This window comes from Triticum urartu, chromosome 5A, assembly GCF_056163025.1.
Source record: "Triticum urartu cultivar PI428250 chromosome 5A, HENAU_Tu73, whole genome shotgun sequence".
Lineage (NCBI taxonomy): Eukaryota > Viridiplantae > Streptophyta > Magnoliopsida > Poales > Poaceae > Triticum > Triticum urartu.
Window position 1 is genome coordinate 677,721,748 of NC_141877.1, and position 22,022 is coordinate 677,743,769.

The window sequence follows — 22,022 nt, forward strand, 5'->3', positions numbered from 1 at the left end:
TGCGTCCAATCGGCTTCAACAGCATCTGGCTCAGCCTCCTCTGCCTCCTCCTACGCGAGCACACACTAGGTCACAGAGTGGTATTTCTCAACCAAAAAAATATAAGGATGGTTGCATTCGTTGGGGATCTTTCTGTCCTACAGGTGAACCGACAAATCTAGGAGAAGCACTCGATGACTCCAAGTGGAGAGATGCAATGCATGAAGAGTATGCTGCTCTCATGAAGAACAAAACCTGGCACTTGGTTCCTCCTTCCAAGGGTCGGAATGTGATTGATTGCAAATGGGTGTTCAAGGTAAAAAGAAAGTCTGATGGCAGTATTGACAGGTACAAGACGCGTCTGGTGGCCAAGGGGTTTAAACAGAGGTATGAAATTGACTACGAGGACACTTTTAGTCCTGTAGTAAAAGCTGCCACCATCAGATTAATTCTCTCAGTTGCAGTATCTCGGAATTGGTGTTCGAGACAACTAGATGTAAAGAACGCGTTTTTGCATGGTGTTCTGTAAGAGGAAGTCTTCATGAAGCAACCTCCTAGGTATGAACATGCACGGTTAAAGCAGCATGTTGGCAAGCTTGACAAAGCCTTGTACGGGCTAAAGCAAGCACCTAGAGCTTGGTACTCTAGGCTTTCCTCAAAATTACAATCTCTTGGTTTTGTTCCTTCAAAGGGGGACACCTCATTGTTTCTTTATCATTGCCATGGTGTCATTATCTTTATGCTCATCTATGTTGATGATATTGTTGTCACAAGCTCCACATCCAAGGCAGTTGAATCCCTTCTCAAGGATCTGCGCATGGGCTTTGCACTCAAGGACTTAGGCGATCTTCACTATTTTCTTGGGATCGAGGTAAAAAGTATACAAGATGGAATTGTGTTGTTACAAGAAAAATATATTCAGGATATACTTCAGAGAGTAGGCATGAAAGGATGTAAGCCATCATCTACACCTATATCTACCTCTGAAAAATTGTCTCTTCATGATGGAGAGGTGCTTGGCGCAGAGGACTCCACCAAGTGCAGGAGCATTGTAGGAGCTTTGCAGTATTTGACATTAACTAGGCCAGATATTTCATACTCTGTTAACAAAGTTTGTCAGCTCTTGCATGCTCCTACTAGTGTGCACTTCACAGCAGTGAAAAGAATACTTCGGTATCTTCAAGCAACATGAAGTCATGGTCTTAAACTTTGGAAGTCAAACTCCACGCTTGTAAGTGTGTTTTCAGATGCAGATTGGGCCGGATGTCCTGATGACAGGCGATCAACAGGGGGATTTGCAGTGTTTCTAGGCAGTAATTTGATCTCCTGGAGTGCTCGCAAGCAAGCCACTGTGTCTAGGTCTAGCACAGAAGCTGAATATAAAGCCTTAGCAAATGCTATTGCAGAAGTTATCTGGGTCCAAAATATGTTAACTGAGCTGGGTGTTCGTCATCCTCGGGCAGGATCACTTTGGTGCGATAATCTTGGTGCTACGTACTTGTCAGCTAATCCTATTTTCCATGCCAGGACCAAACATATCGAGATTGACTACCACTTTGTTCGAGAAAGGGTAGCCAACAAATTGCTGAATATCAGGTTTATACCCACTGGTGATCAAGCTGTAGATGGGTTTACCAAACCCCTTTCTTTGAGACAACTTGAATGCTTTAGACACAATCTCAACATAGAGAGTTTTGATTGAGGGGGAGTGTTAAACATGTAAACCTTCGGTGTTGTATAAACCGCAGGATAGATAGATCACGTTGTTAGGTTGTTGTGATTGAGTCCTTGGAGATCAATCCACGCCATGTATATCTCGCTGTAACTACTTGGCTTCGGCCCATATATTAACATGCAATGCGTCCCTTCTAGGCATACTCTTAACCTATTTTCACATTTGGGTTCTCTTATTCCCCTCTCCTTTAACAATTCAAGGTACAAATAAATGAACCTGAAGACAACGTATCCCACTTTCCCCATTACGTATAAAAATATCAGTGTAAAACTTACATGTTTGTAATCAGTGAAGATGGTTTAGTACATGTAAGCTGAATATTTACCTCGTCATTTAACCTGCCATGTGGTCTCAAACACTGAATTTTTTCCGTGCTAACCTGAATGTTAGACGGTTCATGCAGCACCAGGACTTTGCTACTATAAGTGAAAAGGAGCAATGTTCAGCTGTGTTAACAAGGCACATAGGAAGCTTCAAACAAGATGCAAGCATGTCATGAAGCGTACCTTGAACCGTTACCATACAATCAATCATGAGCTTCATTTTCAGGTTCAGCAGTTAAGAGGTACAAAGAACTGAGAAACATCAACATACATAAATCAAAGGGTTAATGGAGAATAGAAGTTTGTACAAACCACAACCAAGCAGGTCAATCAGCCACACATTAAAGAAAAATAAACAGAAGAAGAACTCTCTGGTTGCCTCTTTTAAAATTTGAAGCATTCAAACCAGATTTGACACTAAGTATGCCAAAACTATGAAACTATCTGCATCGGTTTGCTACATCCATCCCCAAATAAGTTTCAAGTCACCGGCTAGGCAAAAGTTGCATCCCAATGCACAAGCACGAGGAGGAAGATTGAAAAAACCAGGATAGTTACTACACCCGTGACTTGCAGCAGACTTGGTACTAATGCCGCATCAGATTCGCCAAAGCCTCCGTGTTCACTGACTGGTCTGCGGCACAGGCGATGACAACGTCGATACATCCGATAGCCAATGCGAAGATAGTGTCGACACTCATCTATGAGGCTATGGGAGAAAAGCAAGCAAGCAACGCTGACCCTAGATTGGGCCAGCAAGATGAGTTTCCCAGAAATAGAGGGAACCAGTTGTCTGTTGTCAAACAGAAAACAAAAAAAAAAAGTTCAAAACAGAGCATGCCAGCCGTGATCAGAAAGTATGAGTCTTTTCCACTTAATATGACACAATTGATGCAGCACAAATACAGGAAAAAAGTACATTCAAGATTCAGTAATTGTCGCACACATATTACCACTCGAGAGTCATAACTAAATTGCAAGAATTTTGTATACCAATGATATCATGTTCATAGTTTTAAATAGCCGGCTATAGCGGAGCTATAGCCTTTTCAGTAGGGTGCCGCTAAATGGTCGCCTTCACAATAGCCCGCTATAGCTCCGCTCAGGGGCGGAGCTACGCTAATGCAAGGGTATGCAATGCATACCCAATTATTTTTGCTAAAAAAATTCAGTATATAAGCTCCTATATGCCTTTGTATACCATATGACAGTCTAATTGTACATACAGACGAGAGAAACGAAGAGAACGATCCCAGCGCCACTTGGGCCAATGTTGGGCTGCTACGTTGCTAGTTAGTGCTAGTGGGCCTTATCCTTGGAGGCTTAACGCTGGCGGCTGGCCGATTGACGAAGCCGAGGAGACATCTCGAGTAGGAGTAGATCTCTCAAAAAAAAATCTCGACTAGGAATGCCTCCAGCCTTCGATTCAACTGCCGCTGCGCTACATTGAGTCAATTGATTTCTCCGAGAAGAAGTGCAAGAAAAACAAGATGAATATCATGCATCTAGATTTCTGAATTATGAACATTTGAATTTGTAAGATTGCCCACAATGCCATTATTTCTTGCTTCCAAAAGGGTGATCGTAGAGTTAACTTTTGATTTTCCTTGTTGCAATGCAACTGAGTTACTCAAGACACTATTGCTACGAAGAATAATTCATAGTTTCATTGTTATTATTATGAACTTTTTTGTTTCTTACATTGTTGTGAAGCAAAAAAAAAATATATCATTACCACGCATACCCATGTCGAAAATTATGGCTCCGCTATAGCTGATTTGGAGGCGCGCCGCTATTTTCCATAGCCCGCTATTTAAAACATTGATCATGTTGACTGACCAAACCAAATTGAATGTTATAAGCAACGGATAAACAGAGCACCAAATTTCGATCACAGATAGGGTTGATTCTTGAATCTGGCAAGTTCTGGGAAGGTGCGTGCTTACAGGGAAGGAGAAATCCCCGAAATGGCCATGCCGATGAACCAGGTGAAGAAGGAGACGATGACCCAGCCCCACACGAGGTTGGCCAACCCGACGTATTGGAGGATGCTACCGTACAACAACGTGATCCCCGTGAAGATCGTCATCGTGGAGAAAGTGATTGCCAACTTCTTGAGCAGCGTCTGTAGAACATGCAACAAAAGATCTCCATCTCTTGAGAAACTACAAAAATAGGACTGGCAAAACGAAACGCAGTTCGCAAGCCGGTCATGCATGATCGCTTCAAGCTTCTACAGATAGGGCTGGACACGAGCCGAGCCGAGCCGAGCTTGATCCGAGTCTGCCTTTGACTCGCCATGAACGAGCTAAGCTCGGCTCGGCTCGCTAGTTGAACGAGCCTGCTTTTGGAGACTCGGCTCGTCTTGCATCTAGCTCGGTTCAGACCGAACGGCTCGTGGATGCACTGCTGTATGTGTGCGCGCCGATGCAGTGTGCCAGTGCTGCAGTGGATGCGTGTGTGAGTAAGCTACTGCTAGTGCATGCGTGAAGTGTGCGTGCTAGCCGTCGGTGTGAGTGCGTGCACGCCGCCGGAGGGAGCCATGGAAGTTATACCTGCTTGTGCTTGGGGCGGAGGACACTAGGGACTGCGGCGAGCTTGGCCATGAACCTCGGGAGCGACGAACGGCGGTGTCCGACGCGGCACCGAACGGGCGCGTCTACCGGCGGTGCCGAGAGAGAGAGATCCGTCCAACATCGGGCATGGCGAGGAGGACAACGACTTCGTCAGGTCATGGCGAGAGCGGCCGCGCGGCGGGGGAAGTCAGGGGTGCCGGCATCTCGTGCACGCACTCGCTAGGGTTAGCCAGGGGTGCTTCGTAGTGGGCTTGGGCTGTTCCGTAGGCTGCTTAGTGTATACACTGGGCTGCAAATTTTCTAAAAAAAAAACTGGGCCACGAAACGGGCCACCGAGCTGGACCGAGCGGAAACCGGCTCGGCTCGGTCGCCGAACGAGTCTGAATATTCACAGCTCGGCTCGGCCTATTTCCATGTCGGGCCGAGCTGAGTCGGGCCGAGCTGGAGCGAGTTTCGGGCCGAGCTAAAAAGCTCGCTCGAGCGTCCAGCCCTATCTACGGACAAAGAAAATAGATTCTACACCAGACGACGGCGGCGGCGGCCCTGCTGTCCAGCAGGCGGGAAGGCAGCGGCGGGGGCGGGGCCCCTGCTCCAACGGCGATGTCCCTCCTATATGCCCAGGCAGGCGGCGTCCCCGACGGCCGGGAAGCGGGCGGTTTAGGAGGCCAGGTCGCGATGGTTGGGGGCGGCAAGGAGATGTGAAGGGCGACGTCCTGCAAGGCGGGGCGTGGCGATGCAATGGTAGTGTGGCGTGGGGCAGTGAAGGCGACGTGATGGTTGCGCGGCGTGGGGCGGCGAAGGAGGGGCGGGTTGATGCGATGTGGCTGGCGGCGGTTCCTTTCATGTGAAAGTTTCCTGCGAAGATCTGTTGGATTAACGCCATCAGATGGTTGAGATATGTTAGATCTATCCCTTTGGGTTTCTGTGGCTAACCCTTCCCTATCCAAACAACCACTTAGAAAAGGCAAAGATCGATGCATTAAGAAAATTAGAATTTAAAATTGATTGTCATGAAACTAAATTTTATTTATGGGTGTGTCTAGGGCACATTTAGATGTGCTCTAATTATTGCACATCTAAGTGAGTGAATCAAGCATAAAAAGAAAAAGAAAAAAAGAAAGAAAATATTCACACGAATCTTAATGTAAAATCAACGACATATGACTTAAATGTGCAATACTTATGGCACATCTAGATGTGCTTTAGCAAAACTGTTTATTAATTGGTAGCGTGCTATCGGCTCCTGTCCGTTTATAACGTGTCTAGTTAGGAAACTTTTTTTGAACATTAGTACAAACACAAGCGCCCATATACACGCGCATACACTCACCCCTATAAACACACACACACCCTACCCCTATGAGCACCTTCGAAAGATTGAGCCGACATATCATCTTGAAATTTACGAAGTCACCCTAGGCACCTCGTTGTCGACGAAAACGTCTCCTACCACTGAATGCGCATCGCCAGAAATCCTGAAATAAATCAAGAAATAAATGCGAGTATCAGGATTTGAACCCTGGTGGGCTGGGGATACCACTTCTAACCATCCAACCGTAGGTTGTTTCGCCTAGTTAGAAAACTTTGAAAAGGTTAGGAAAGGTTTTATTGTGAGGGTAAAAAAATCAATGTGAGGAGATACGGTGGTGGATGTGATATGAAAATAAACCGGACGAAAATAAACCGTAGACACAATCCTATCAACTCAGACATTAAGAGTAGAGAAAAGAGATGAGTATTTCAGAAAATTCCACAGAACAACATGGTCTCGGAACATCTCTAGCCGATCCCTCAAAACTGGTTAACTTCCTAAAAAATTTAGAAGGTAAGATCTAACCGATCCCTTATTCTCTTTTACCTCATAAAAAATTGTATTCCTCGTGTCGCCATTGCTTATATTTACTCGACCGACGACACTTCTCAGAATATATTTTTTTCCAACCCCCGCGGCCGCCTCTCTCACCCGTCCGACCACATCCGCTCCATTGTGGTCGTCCTTGCCTCCGCTACCCACCACACACCACCACTGACACCCCATAGCACCTAGTGCTCCTCTGCCCAACTTTGATTCGGTCGCCGCCGTTGTAATCGACACATCTAGGCCCATCACTACCGTTGCGGGATTCGACACATCGACGCCCTAGTGCTGTCGCGTTTTTTGTCAGGATTCAGAGGAAACCGAACCGGGCAGCCATATCTTGTTCGTTGTCTGACAGTCAGCGCATCCTCATCTGCATGTTGGCCGGTCTCGGCCCTCACCCAGCAACTTGTCGGCTAGTGCTGCCCACAGGTGATGCTGATAAACATCCCGAATGCGTAGGCTAGGTAAGCATTTCAGCCCCAAAACAAGGACTAGCCCACCTGTGTGTTCTCCCTCATGGCCTCATCACGTCAATATATCCCAATGGTGGGTGCTCATCCTCAGCGCCCGTAGCACAATGTAAACAAGGAGAGCTCATGCGAGCCAGCGTGTGGGTCGGCCCAACCACACGTCCCTCTTGCTCGGTTAAAAGTTCGATCATCGACCTTGCCTAAAAAAAGATATGTTGACCTTTGACCATTGACTAACAGAGTGTTGACCACTGACCTCTAACTATTGACCATTGACTTTATAAAAAATGAATTTTAAAAATGATCATGATCTTGAAAAAATATTGTGCATTTGAGAAAAAGTTCTAGACTTTGAAAGATGTTTGCAAATATAAAAAAAGTTCACGCATTTGAAAAAATAGTTCATGAATTTGAAAAACAGATCATGCATTTGCGAAAAACTTCACGAATTAGAAACAATTCATGAGTTTGATTTTTTTATGAATTTTCAAAATAGTTTGCGCATTTGAAAGTGGTTCATTTTTTAACAAAAGTTCAGAAATTTGGAAACAAAAATCATGAATTGAAATTGTTGCGAGATTTTCAAAAAAGTTCACATAAAATAACAAAATCATGAAACGTTAAAAGTAAAAAAGAAAAAGGAAATAAAAACAAAAGGTAAAAGATAGAAAAGAAAAGAAAACGAAAAAAACCAACAAAACCAAATAAAAAAGAATGAAAACAAAACCAGCAAAAGAGAACAAAACCAGAGGAAACCTTCTCGCAAGCTAGGGAATACGTACGTGGGAAGTCCACTTAGAGCCAGACAAGTGCTGCCTGGGTATCTCTATGTCTCGCTCAGTGCGAGACAGAGGGAAGCCTCGCCAGAAGGAAGGCGCGAGATGAAACGGCCCAGGCGCACTGGACGTCACCGCCTCAGTTATTTTTTCACATTTTTGTTTTTGTTTTCAGCTTTATTTTTTAATAAAATTCTAATTCTAATTTTTCTAAATAAATATATTACAAAATATTTAAAAAATGTTAACCAAGCAATTGAAAATTTCTCACATATAGAAAAAATACAATGTGTATGAATTTTTTGTCATGTATCTAATTTTTTTAATCAAGTATTAAAAATATATGTTAAACAGGTATTTGAAAAATATTAATCAAGCATTTGAAAACTCTTAAATGTGCATAGATAATGTGTTGTCAATATATACAAAAAATGTTAATCTTGCCATTGACAACTGTTAATCAATCAATTAAATAATTGTGCATAAACTAATATTAACCCTGTATAAAAAATGTTAATCTATTATTTGAAATATGTTGATCACGCATTCAAACGTTTTAAAATGCGTATAGAAACAATTGCAACCATGTTTTTAAAAATGTTAAGATGGTATGCGAAAAATGCTAATCATCATTTAAAAATGTTAATCATATATTTGTAAACTGGTAAATGTGTATACAAAATGTGTTCCGGATGTATGCAAACTGTTTGTGCTTCACAATAGTACACATCAGAACAAATGTATGAAAAAAACTCACTCATGTATTTAAAAAATATTAAACGTGTATAAAAAATGTTCCTGATGTCTTAAAAATTGTAAAATGTGTATGCGAAAAGGAGACGCCAAAAGTTATAAATTTTCATAAATTTAATCATGTATTTGGAAAATTTTAAAAGTATATAAAAATGTACCTAATGTATACAAAAATGTAGAATCTTTATACAAAAACTTTACATCAAATAATATAAGCTTTAGAATATGCAATCATCTATTAGGAAATAATAAGCGTGTATAAAAAATTATTCCTGATTTATACATAAATGTTCAAATGTGTATGGAAAAAGTAGACATCATAAATATGTGTTTGAAAAAAAGTTAACCTTATATTTACAGAAAAAAAGGGTTTATTACCATACAAAAATGTGCAACGTGCATTTCAACAAATGTATTCCACTTATTCAGAGAAGTTTTCAAAACATCTATTAAAAGGAAATGTACATTGTATATTAGAAAAATGGTTAACGTGTTCCAAAAAGTTGTTTCACATGTACATTGAAATGTATATGGTGTACTGAAAGAATTAGATATATGTTGAACAAAAAAGAAATAGATGAAAATCAACAAACAAAGAAAGAGAAAACAAAGAAACCCACTAAAACCATCTGTTATATATTATATACAGTTAGTACGATATGATGCTATAATTAGTTATGCACATGCCAAAAACAAAGTTTCAGGGTTGAAAAATGTTTTTCTTCAAAATTTTGAATATCAATCCTGCACATGTCCCTGATCGCCTGTGAGTGGGCCTGACCTATCTGTCAGTTTTGGGGTTCACCTAGTGAAATGACTGATCAGTGCGATTTGCAAGAAAAAGCCCAACCTGTCGGTTTTGGGGTTATGTGCGCCAAATGGTTGATCAGTGTGATTTGCAAAAAAATAGCACTTGTGCACGGTGCATTTGGTGCAAAAAAGACATATTTTCTGCAAATAATGCCAGAAATGTGGAGGTCCTATGCAATTCAGTCAATTTTGTATGTGCGGCGAGGTGGCTGACGAAGAGAAGGCGAATATGGCCATATTCATCTTAAGTGAAATGTTCCATAGAAAGCACACACGATCACTATCTAAACATGGAGATATATAGCCTGATTTTTTTGTATGAACTAGTATATATATACCTACTATAAAGAAAGGTGCATTTCACCGATTTTTTGGTCCGTTCACACATATAATATAATATAATATTAATATAGTTCCTATTCTTACCTTGACTTTTCTCCAGCGATTTTAAGCGCAAGAGTTTTTCCCTCTTCTTACCTTGACTTTGGAATTCCTTTCGGTTGATCCAACAACACTCATTCATATTCCTATTGGTCTGTTCCTGGTGCTAGGTTTTGAGTATTGACTTGTGTATCGTTAGCTATAGCTCATTCATGCATGGTTATGTTCCTCCGTTCTAATGTTCTTTCTTGTGACTTGTGTGTGGGTCATGTGTTAATGTTGCAGCCATTTGTTGTATTTGATTACTTGGTTTAACTGAAGGTGGTTTAGGCCGGGTAATGATTGCCACAGTTTCCTAAACACATAAAGGAAAATTTTCTGGTATAGTGGTGTTATCAAAAAAATTCCCATTATAGATGAGTAAAAATTAAAATTCTAGAAAACAAACATCACTACCGATACGCGGCGGTTTCCTTCACTCATTATTCTCAAAGACAAGGACCACAGAAGCTAAATCATAGAGCCACGACGCTGATTGATAATACGTACTCCCTCTGTAAACTACCATTTAGATCACTAAAGCAGTGATTTAAAAGATCTTATATTAGTTTACAGAGGGAGTATTAGCTAGAGATCATGCAACATTGACCAGATCTTGGTGGATACGCTTCTTGGGCGCTACGGCCTCGATAGCCTCGCCAAGCGGCCACTTGGCTTCCATGAAGTACTCCCCGTGCTTCACCTTCTCCACCAGGGTGATCTCCCTCGCCCGTGCCAGCCCGAACCCATAGACAAGCAATGTGTACTGGTACACCAGATCCATACAGATGTATGGCATCTCGCGCACCCCGGGATAGGCCGCCTGTGCCTCCTCCAGGCTAAGCCGGCAGATCTTCACCGCCGCTGCCCTGAACGCCGCTGGGCTAGACCTGGCGCTCGGGGTGCCCTTCTTCACCCATCCGACCTGGGAGGCCTTGATATAGAAGGAGGAGGCTGCATAAAGTGTTGCCTGCCCGGCGCCGCCACCGCCGCCCCACACGCCGCCGAAGGTGCAGTTCTTGGCTTCGCACGGCGCATCTAACTTCAGTGCCCTGGCTACCTCCCTCCTGCACTTCCTGTACACGGCGCCTTCTGGTGCTGCTACCGCTTCGTAGACCTCGCCGTTGTAGGTGTAGTTACTGGTGGATCCACGCAGCATGCACAAGCTGAACGGGCCCGACTTGGCCTTGAGGATCTCCACGCGAGCAGCCATGTTTCCGTAGTACAGGTAACTGCAAAGATGAATCAATAAAGTTTTAAATACCATGCTATGAAAAATAGTGGTAGTCCTTCAAATCAGCTATAACGACACTGAAGTGAAGCTATATCAGCCTATAGTGTGCAGGTGCATATGGATTCATTTAGCTGCACATTGCTCAAACAGCTATAGCGATGCTATAGCATACTGTTTAAGACTTTGATTAATAAAATAAAGATTATTAAACATTGCTCTTGTTTCATGTGTCTACCTAATTTACTTTTTATATACGATGAGATGTAAAAAGTATGATCGATAAGCATTTTGTCAAAACATTCATCAGTGAGCTGAGACAGATGATGGACCTGTGGACGTAGACGTTGTAGTCTTTTCCCTTCAAGTACTCCTTGGTGATGTAAGGGTCCTTGCCATCAGGTGCCGCTGGGGCATTTGCCGCGGCAGCTGGGGACACGGCGTACGCCATTTGGACGGAGCCGCCTCCAAGATCGATCACGCCTACCGTCTTGGAGTAGTCTCCTCCCAGTCTATCCAACAGATAGTTCAGAGCCACCTGCATACATATGGGCAGAGAAATATAACCAAGATTTGCCTTTGGATACAGAAATACAAACAAATGCGGAAATCCAATTTGGCTCCCGGGTGAACGTGCTCCTGCGCGTGGAAACTCTTTTTGAGATGTAAAAAGAATCAACAAAAATTCTATGTGTTCATAGTCACATCCAAATGCTATCTACAAATTTTTAGGCAAAAAGATTAAGCATTTTGGCCTGTGCAAAAAACAACTTGAACACTAAATGTTACCCCCAAATGTCACCCCAAATTTGTGTTTTCACCGACGAAACATTGCTGCCCCGTTTCACATGAAAATTGTCAAGCATGCTTGTGACAATAATACGAACATATTATTTTATTCTGGGTACTGTTCATGCAGGAGCATGTGCACCCACGAGCCAAAACGCCTCCACCCAAATAAATGTAGATTCTTAATTTCTTATAAAAAATTATGTACACGCATATACATACCCACATGTAAGAGCCTTCCTGAGATCCCTCGAGAACATTGATCCACTTTGGCTTGTACTGGAATTTGCTCTTGTTGTGGACAATATCCCTGACCTGCAAAATCGTACCAAAAATGATTGACCAAAACGAACATGTTATTATTTAGATTACTATTTATGCATGTCGTATGTACATCACTAATTAGCACTGCAAAAAATAATGTACTATAGCATCGCTAATAGCATGTTGTGGCATTTTGAGAATTGTCTCGCTAAATAAATTCGTATACACAGTCTCGCTAATAGCGTGATGTAGCTATTTTAAGGCTGGCGCTATTTTTCTGTAGCGCGCTATTTTTTCCTTGATAGTAATAAGTAAAAATGACAATTAATTACCGCTTCAAGGATCTGCTCTGATTGCTTATCTCCGATAAGTCTCAGCCCAGCCGTGGCCTGCTTAATATATACCTCGGTCAGTGATTAAATTACCATGGAGTAAATATATATGAGTTTTCTTTTTCAAAGATAAAATATCATTTTTAATCAAATTAACATGCATGCATATTACTCCAAGTTTAAGGGGAGTTCTGTTCATTTGCCACCAAGGCACGATGCTCTTTGCCTTGTCGAGCAGTGGTGTCATGGACTTGGCAGCTTCCAGTGGCCGCCCAGAGTAGGAGCTCAGCCCGGGGGACACCTGCACCACGTATGAACAAAATTCACATTGGCATCGGTGATGATACCGGCCGGCCCCATGCACAGGTGTGTAGCGATATAAATGTGAAATGTGTGTGAGTTTTGCATGTGTGTTGTATATATACCTTGGCAAACACCTCAACCTGGTCATCGATCTTAAGGAGTTCCATCTTGTTGTCAAACTTGAAGACGTGCACACGCGTGCCCGTGCTCCCGGCGTCGAAGATCACAGCGTACTTGCTCACCCCCGGCAACTGCACATCCGCATCCTCCACTGTACCGCCCTTGCGGCCGAGCACCACGTCGGCAAAGGCCACAGAAGATAATGCGAGGAGGAGGAGGAGGAGGAGGAGGAGCGGCGGCACGCCGACGACGCGAGCCATAGCGAACTAGCTGATGGCCACTGGTGAGGTCGGACGGCTGAGTCCAGTAGTAAGTGAGAGTGGGATTTATAGAGCCCGAGAGGGGATCAGTGTCTTCAACCAGCACCCCAGTTATTCTCGTCTGCGCAATCTGCTCCCTGGTAGTAGGTATCACAAATCCAACACACGTTAAACAAAGCAGATCGCTGGACGGCCGGATTGTAACATGCTCATGTTGTTTTTTGTTGTTTGATTGATCAGGAGCCTCTGCTGGACAGACATGCAATAGCGTTTTTTAACATCAAAAGAATCCTAACGTCCATCCGGCAGCAGCAAAAGGATTAGAGAAGGTGGGCGACTCCTCCAACGTGGGTTCATGTGACTCACGTGTGGCCACACTTGTGGAGAAAAGCCCACACAGAGATGGATTTTAAAATTTTAGTCTCCATCAATTCGCTCGTCTACTTCGTTCCTCCTTTGTTTCGTGGCACGCACGTGGATCATGTTACTCTATTCGGCTATTCAAAAGTTTGACATGTCGTATGGCTGCGAAAATTCACGGGGCACGCACCTGCGCATGCTTATCTAACAGTTGATCTGGGCCGTGATCTGAAAAATTCTTCGGGTGGAAATTGCCTAAAACATGGATGAAATTTTAAAACACTCTCAATAAGAGACAATATACATGATTATCTAGTACAAATAAATAAATAAATAAGTTTGTGATTTTTTAATTCATGAAGATTTTTTCAAATGCTCCAGTGCATAGCGGACGGCTAAAGCGTGCGGAGAATGTCAAGAGAGGTCGAGGTAGATCGAATTTGACATGGGAGGAGTCCGTTAACGTTAAGATAGGCTTGAAGGATTGGAGTATTATCAAAGAATTAGCTATGGACAGGGATGCGTGGAAGCTTGGTATCCATGTGCGAGAGCCATGAGTTGGTCACAAGATTTTATGGGTTTCACCTCAAGCGTACCCCAACTTGTTTGAGACTAAAGGCTTTGTTATTGTTGTTGTTGTTGTTGATGATGATGATGAAGATTATTTAAATACGGGAATATTTTTCAAACTCATGAATAAGTTTTGAAATCGATGAACATTTTGTAAATTCGCTAACTGTTTTAAGTGAAGATGGGCCGGGCTTGGTGTGGCCAGTCGGGCCATATGCCGCTTTCTCACTCTGATCTTTTTGTTTGTTTTGCTGGCATCCTGCTTACTGAAGAAGATTTCAGTTTGAGAACCTGAAACCAAAACGGAGAAAGAGCAACAGTGACTGCGTTACTCAAGAAAAAAAAGCAACAGAGACTGCTGTTCTTGTGCTGTTTCCTTGCACAGTCCATTAATGAAGGGAAGTGGCGCTAGCTAGTAAGGTTAGTTCTAGGAATCCAGGTTCTGAAACTGACCAGCACATCTTGTTTTCAGTACAGTGTGATTTCCAGTGAGCCGCTATTTTCAGGCAACCAGGAGTACATCATAACCAGTGATTTTGGAGGGCGAGTAGCAGTGGGAGGCTTATTATGAGCCGATCAAACCACCACTGGCTTTAGAGCATCTCTAGCATACCCCTTAGAGCATATCTAGCAGACCTCTTATATCGCGCCGACCCATAAAATAATCGTCAGTTTACAGTTTTAGACAAAAACAGTGGTCCGAACAGACACCATATCGGATCGCGGCCTGTGAAAAAGTTTGCGGGGCGCGGCAAATCTTCACCCTCAACCTTTAGATACACGGGGCGGGAGGTTGACCCGAGCTTGACCGCTATTGGCAGCGATATTTGGCGGGACGGACATTTCCGTGCTGCAGTTCCCGTTTCCCCTTCCCTCCGCCACCATCGACTTCCCTCCGCCCGCTCCGGACCACCTTCCACGACTTTGTATCACCGTCATGGAAGCCTCCCAGCCTTCGCTTGTCACCGTGGAGGTCATCTACGCGCAAACCCCTCCGGCAGATCTCGTCGTCGGCCATGTCGCACCCGTCGCAATTCAAGACTCCACCGTGCCACCCCGCAATCGGCAGGGCAACCTCGTTGTTTAGGGCGGCGCTCCAGCGGGCCCGTAGGTAAGGCACGCGCGCCCGCCGCCGCCGCTGCGAATATAGTCCAGCCCGCGCCAGCAAAGAAAGGGAAGGTTTCATGTGTCAAATGCAAGAAGCCCACCGCAAGAGCTACCCCGCCAACACCTCCCTCGATGCCCCTGCAAGAACTGCCCCGAGGATGCCCGCTGCCGCCGCCCCCCGAGTTGTTCGACGAAACGGGCGCAAGCTATGATGCTTCGATGTCTTCTAGTTGTTTCACTTTTCGCCATTGTGCTTGTTCGTCACTTGTTGAGCGAAATTGTAGTGCCGGTTTGCATGATGCGACTGCCGACTTTATGCACTTGTTGGACGACAACACCATCGACATCGATCAAGCCCCGATCGTTGATTATGGCTACAATGAGATGCATGGTGGCGTGCACGGTCATGGTGAGAGGTGGAGGAGGTTGACGAGGGGGTGTTCGATGAAGCGCAAGTAAAATCACGTGCAATATCGAAGAACTACACGCAATTGAAAGATAAAATCTTGATCAAGGCTTGGGAATCGGTGCCTCTTGATGCATGCACCAGCACTGACCAAACCGCTAAGGGGTATTGGCAAAGGATAGAGGTTCAGTTCTTGCGCATGATGGCAAGGTATCCCAACAGGACACCACGCACCTTTAGGCCACTCCAAGGTAGTTGGGATGTGATCAAGCCGACTTGTAGCCATTGGGTTGCTTGCTTGCAGCAAGTCGCAATGCACCTCCAAGTGGTACCGTTGAATCCAATTATGTGAGTTTATTTTCACGTCCCAAGTTGTGCAAATCATTTGTAGCTGTGGGAGTGGTTGCATAATTTGATATTGTTTTCATTTTGTAGGACAAAATTGCGCAAGAAAGGTACAAGGACATGGACGCTTCCGGTCGCAAGTCATTTCAACTATAGCATTGTTGGAAACTTCTTCAAGATAGCGAGAAGTGGAAGTTGATTGGTAAAGAATCCCCACCGAAGAGAGGTGTACTCACCAATATGGATAATGATGATGAAGATGATGATGGCCCAAGAAACAAGAACAAGCCCAGTGGAAACAAGAAAGTCAAGGACAAGATCAAGAGGGAGGCGGAGGCATCAAGCTTGCGGGACAAGCTAGATCACATAGTCAAGTCCAATAAGGCATTGGTGATAAAGACATTGGAGGCAAAGAAGGAGTTTGCCGACAAGAAGACTCAAGACAAGCACGATAAGTGGCAACTACTCAAGGAGGAGACCATGCGCAAGGCTGCCATTGAGGAGAGAAGCGTCATGGCCGAGGAGAACAAAGCCATGTCCAAGCTCCTTCAAGAGGAGAACAAGAACGCGATGATGAATCAAAATGACATGGATGAGCTCACCAAAGAATGGCATGACATAGCAAGGTTGGAGATCTTGGAGAGAAGGAGGCTAGCCGCAAGAGGCCATGCGGTGCCAAGGTTTGGTGAGCATGGTGGTTAGGCAAGTGGTGGTGGCAATGGTGGTGGTGGAGATTTTATCTTGTTATTGATGAGTGATGATGGATGTGATGTCTTTTGGGTTGCGGCACGCAAAACTATGTTCAAATGTCACAAAAAACTGTGTTTGAATTCTCGGAATTTGTGTTATATTTGTCAAAATCATGGTCAATTGCTTTTCTGTGGTTTTAAAGTTTGAGGGCCCAAATCGACAGTGCACGGGGGATATTCTCTTTTACCGCTCGGATTTACGGGCTCAGTTCGGCGGCAGCCAATTTCGGCATTTAATCTGCATTTTTCTCGACCCTTATCCGTGGTTTAAGGGCTGCAGCTTTAAGGGGTCTGCTAGAGATTCCCTTATATCGCGGACCCTTATAGTGCTTTTACATGTGGTTTTTCTGAATTTGACACATATGTCACATATTACGCAGAATTATGAATTCAATATAAGGTAAAATGTGAATATTATAATGCAACAATCATCCAATTTACAATAATTATTCAAGTCACCGAATTAAACTAATAATTCAATATAAGAATTGTCCCGACTACAACAATGATACAATGATACAAATCACACATGAACTAAATGAAATGAATGTAAAAAATAGCAGGTTTTACCACCCATGCCTTTGCCAATGGTGCTCAATGAGATTCTTCTGAAGCTGATATTGGGTGTTTGCGTCTTCAATCTGCCGGTATGTCTGAAGGAATGCTTGCATGCATCCAGGGTCTCTAGCTGGCTTCAAATGGCTACCGACATTGTCTAGAAAAACTCCAATTTAATGTCCCTCTCATCTTTAATGATCATGTTGTGAAGAATCACACAACACATCATGATGTTGTTTAGGGTTCGCTTGTCCCAAAAACAAGCAGGACCACGAACAATGCCAAACCTAGATTGAAAACCCCCCAAAGGCTCTTTCAATATCTTTTCGGGCAGCCTCTTCTACCTTTGCAAATTCAATATGCATCCTAGTCGCGGGCTTTTTGATGCTCTTGACAAATGTACAACAAGAAGGGTAAATACCATCTGCAAGATAGTATCTCATTGTGTACTCATGCCCATTCACCGTGTAGTTGCAAGAAGGAGCATCACCAGCAGCAAGTCTAGCAAACAAATGAGACCGTTGCAACACATTAATTTCATTGAGAGTACCCGGCATACCAAAAGAGCAATGCCAAATCCGTAAATCTTCGGATGCTACAGCCTCTAGTACAATTGTTGCATCACGAGACTTGCCACAATATTGCCTGTGCCATGCCTTCGGACAGTTTTTTCAAGTCCAATGCATGCAATGAACGTCTCCTAGCATGCTGGGCCAACCTCGCCTCTCATTTGCTGCCATCAACATTTTTGTGTCTTCCTCGTTGGGTGCATGAACATAGACATGACGAAAGACCTGAATCATCACTTCGGTGAACCTTCGCACTGACTCAATTGTAGTATTTTCGCCAATGCGAAGATATTCGTTAGCATAGTCAACCAGAATGCCATATGCAATGACCCGCATAGCTGCCGAGATTTTTTTATATGCGCTAAAACCCTTCAAACCCGCAACGTTTCTCCTTTGAGTAAAAAACCGAGAATTGGCCTCGCAAGCTTGCACTATTTTTACGAAGAGGGATTGGTGCATTCGATACCCTCTCCGGAAGAGGTGCGGCATATACATAGGATTGTCCGCGAAGTAGTCTTGCTTCAGCATCATGTTCCCGAGATGGCGGTTGCGAGGGATGCAAAGACGACCGACGATCAATCGCCGTCTCTTTCGGTTCCAGTCCTTGAGATCTTTCACGGCGAGGACCACCACCACCATCTGTTGCCGATGGCTCTCGAGCAGCGACTCTACGTCCGAGCAGTCGGACGAGGACAAATCCTCGAGCAAATATTCCTTGCAAGGGCACAAATCCATCTACGAATCGCACCCGAGCTCGCATGAACGAAAATTCACGTACAAATCGTTCGCCAAATCGAACTAGAAGGGGCAGAAAAGGACTCCACGACGGTGGTCGATCTGGGGCGGCAGCGACCCGGGGGCGGCTCAGCTCGGCGAATCCGAGGCGGCGATGACCCGGGTGTAGCTCGGCTTGGCGGATCCAGGGCGCCGGCGAAGTGACGCAGTGGAACAGGTCTGGAGCGGCCCGGCGGCATGATTCCGTCGGCAGATATGGCCGGAATCGAAGGCAGCGGGTGGACGGCGACGGTGCCAAGTGGCTGTGAGATGAGGGTGGGGAACGCGCACGGGCTGAAATGTAAACCACTTTGGCGAGATACAAGGCACCAAAGTGGCGGGAGGACTATGTTTTCACTGGTCGGATGGGACTATTTACCGCACCCCTCAAAATTTATAAGAGTCAGACACGTTTACAATGTCTGTTCGAGCTTTTTTTTATACGTAAAATCATAATTGACGGTTATTTTACGAGTCAGCCCGATATGAAGCATCTGATAGAGATGCTTTTAGCGGTGCAGCCTATAAAAACAATACTAATAGCGTCCGGCTCAACAGAATCGCTCCGCTGCAACTCAAGCCGCAGCCACCCTCCGCCAATAATGCCACCGCCCGGGGAAGAAATTAAGCTCCGATGGGGACGGAACGGGGCGTCGGTCCTTGCATCCATGGCTCCATCGGCGTCCCCGGCGGAGCCTAGCACCACTGGGGCTTCGATCAAGCGTCCACTGCTCGACAGGTAGCGCGGTACCTCGACCGTCCACTGCTCGACCCCGGCCAAGCAATTAAGCGGAAGCAGCTAGTGCCAGTGAGGAGGATGGCGACCCACAGCTAGGAGAGCGTATACCGCCCAACAATCATTGTACTGGATCGTTCGTACTAGGGGCGTGGATGGCTTCTCGCCAGATACACTTATTTTGGGACAAAGGGCACTAGATCCCCATTCTAGCTTTTGCTCCAGAGCAAGACCGATAGAAGCTTTGCTGCCATGAAAGTGGTACTCCCCCGCTCCTCTTTACTCCCCGTATTAAATTTGCATTAATTAAGTCAAACTTTGCAAGGTTTGACCAAATTTAAATTTAAAAATATCTTTTTTCTATAGATAGATTTATTCACAAAACATTGGATATCTGTTGACACACGAACACGTCATGTGTACCCTCGACGCAGGGGGTGATGCACCGCAGCTCACGTCAAAGGAGACCCGACCGACAGCGCGATACGCAAGACAGTCGACGGGCGCTTTTGCAGACCCGAAAACCCCACACTCCCAAGAGGGACCCCGTCAGGGAGTGCCGCGGCTATGGGCTGCCCTAGGTCGATTCGCTCGCCCCTAGAGCCTCGGAATTCACAGCTCTCAAACACGAAGAACAGCGAAGAACGAGAGAGAAAAACGGTGGAGAGATAAAACGTAGATGAAAAAGTAGTATATTGATTTGTTCGATTGTGTGTTGTTCAATCGGCCGTCACCCCCAACATATATAAGTGGCGGCTGGACTTCCCGTACAAGTAAAGAATTTATCTAGGCTTTCCTTACAAGAAAATTACATCAATTCACGTCCAAAACCCTAGTCAAATTCGGACTGGTTTATCCGAACTTTCCAAAACTGCTCGGTTTAAACTGGCTGCACCTTGCGGGTCTTTTTTACGGTGGTAAACGATCTCGGATGAAAATAAGCCCAAAAGCAATCTTGACCGTTTCAACGAGATGAACAACTTTCATGTTGAAGGTTTTTTGATCAGAGATCATCTTGATGGTCAGATCGGTCTCGCAACACAGACTATTTCCTCGCGCTACCCGTCAGACATGTGTCTGGTGGGGCGCGCCACATCTCGCCTTGTGACAGGGCTGCACTCCGATTGCTCTAACTTTTGCATACGAACTCGGATTTGAATGATTTTTATATCAAAATCGATCGTTTCGACAAGACAAAGACAACCCGTGTAGATCATTTTTTCATTTTAGGTTGTCTTGGGGGCTTAATCGGCTAAACTGTACTTTGAATATAAGATCTTGGTACTTTGAGCATAGTTTCGGCCTTCGAGATGAAATCGGACGGCGATGACCCAAATTTCAAAGATGTTCATATCAATAATACGGAACTCTTTCATGTAGATCACTTCTCCATTTGAGTCCATCTAGATAATCATTTGAGCCCATCTTCAGCTTCTGGTCGGATTGGCCTTGACAGTTTCCACCCCAGCAAGCTTTTTCTCGGCAAGCTTTTCAGCCCCGGCAAGGTTTTCGCCCGGCAAGCTCTTCCCCCGGCAAGGTCTTCGCCCGGCAAGCTTTTCCTCCGGCAAGCTTTTCCGCCGGCAAGCTTCTCCGCCAGCAAGGGTTTACCCCGGCAAGGTTTCATTCAGCCGGCAAAGGCCGAATATTTTCTCACTCAGGGCCGGCCCGCGAAGTGTTGCCTCTAACTTTTGCATATGAATCCGGATTCGTGACCATGCCAAAATCTGGTGTCAACACATGCCCCCCTGTTTTTCGGCAAAGCTTGTGTGTCGAAAAATAACTTGTATTGTGTTTGTTCTAAGGACGATGTCAACACTCCATCGGCCATTTTCCTCAGGACGATAATCAGGTATCGGCCATGTTTGTGCTAAGGGCGATAGTCATATATCGGCCACTGCCCACTTAGGCTTCTTGCCACACACTTGGGGGTATTTCTTCAAGTACTTTCCATTGAGAGCTCGAGGTAACAGTGCCCCTTGTACGGATTCCACCAAATAAGAGTTTCCGGGAACTATTCTTGCAATTCTAAAAGGACCTTCCCAACTTGGAGACCACTTCCCGAATTTTCTGTCTCTTGAACCAATCGGGAGAATTACTTTCCAGACGAGATCGCCAACTTGAAAATTCTTCAACTTAACCTTCTTATTGTAAGCCCTTGCTACCCTCAACTTGTCCCTCTCTATGGCCTTCAAGGCAGCCAACCGTTTATCGACAACCTCATCAATATTGTCCATCATCAAGTTATGAAAGTCTACTGCCGATAAATCATTTTGTTTGGCTATTCTCAAAGCATTCAAATTCACTTCCACCGGTTAAACAGCCTCTTGACCGTATACTAACTCATATGGAGTCACCTTCGTAGCACCATGTCTTGAGATCCTATGTGCCCACAAAGCTTTAGACAACAACTCATGCCATCTCCTTGGATTATCCTCAATCTTCTTCTTGATGAGCTTGATTAAAATTTTATTGCTAGACTCAGCTTGTCCATTGGCTTGGGCATAATATGGAGAGGAATTGAGCAATTTTATGTTATAAGATTCGGCAAATTCTCTAACTTGGTGTGACATGAAAGAGGAGCCTTGATCTGTAGTCAATGTTTGAGGAATGCCGAATCTATGAATAATGTGCTCGGTTATGAATTTAATCACCTCCGTATGTGTCATGTTCTTGAGAGGTACTGCTTTAGACCATTTAGTGAAATAATCGGTTGCCACCAATACGAACCGATGCCCCTTTGAGGAAGACGGATGAATTTGTCCAATAAAGTCTAAACCCCATCCTCTGAAAGGCCACGGTTTGATAATGGTATGTAACATAGCAGCAGGAGTCAACTGAATATCACC

At 44.6% G+C, this 22,022-nt stretch overlaps 1 protein-coding gene across 1 annotated transcript; it reads right to left on the minus strand.

The window, feature by feature from the left end:
• Window positions 1-10,097: 10,097 nt before the first annotated feature.
• Window positions 10,098-13,052, minus strand: LOC125506520 (putative apyrase 3). The gene is made up of 6 exons (XM_048671321.2): window positions 12,745-13,052; window positions 12,492-12,620; window positions 12,320-12,376; window positions 11,946-12,038; window positions 11,267-11,472; window positions 10,098-10,935 (listed from the first exon to the last, which is right to left on the minus strand). Exons 1-6 carry the CDS (start codon window positions 13,000-13,002, stop codon window positions 10,299-10,301), a joined length of 1,380 nt encoding a protein of 459 aa, XP_048527278.1. The 5' UTR covers window positions 13,003-13,052; the 3' UTR covers window positions 10,098-10,298.
• Window positions 13,053-22,022: the final 8,970 nt, after the last annotated feature.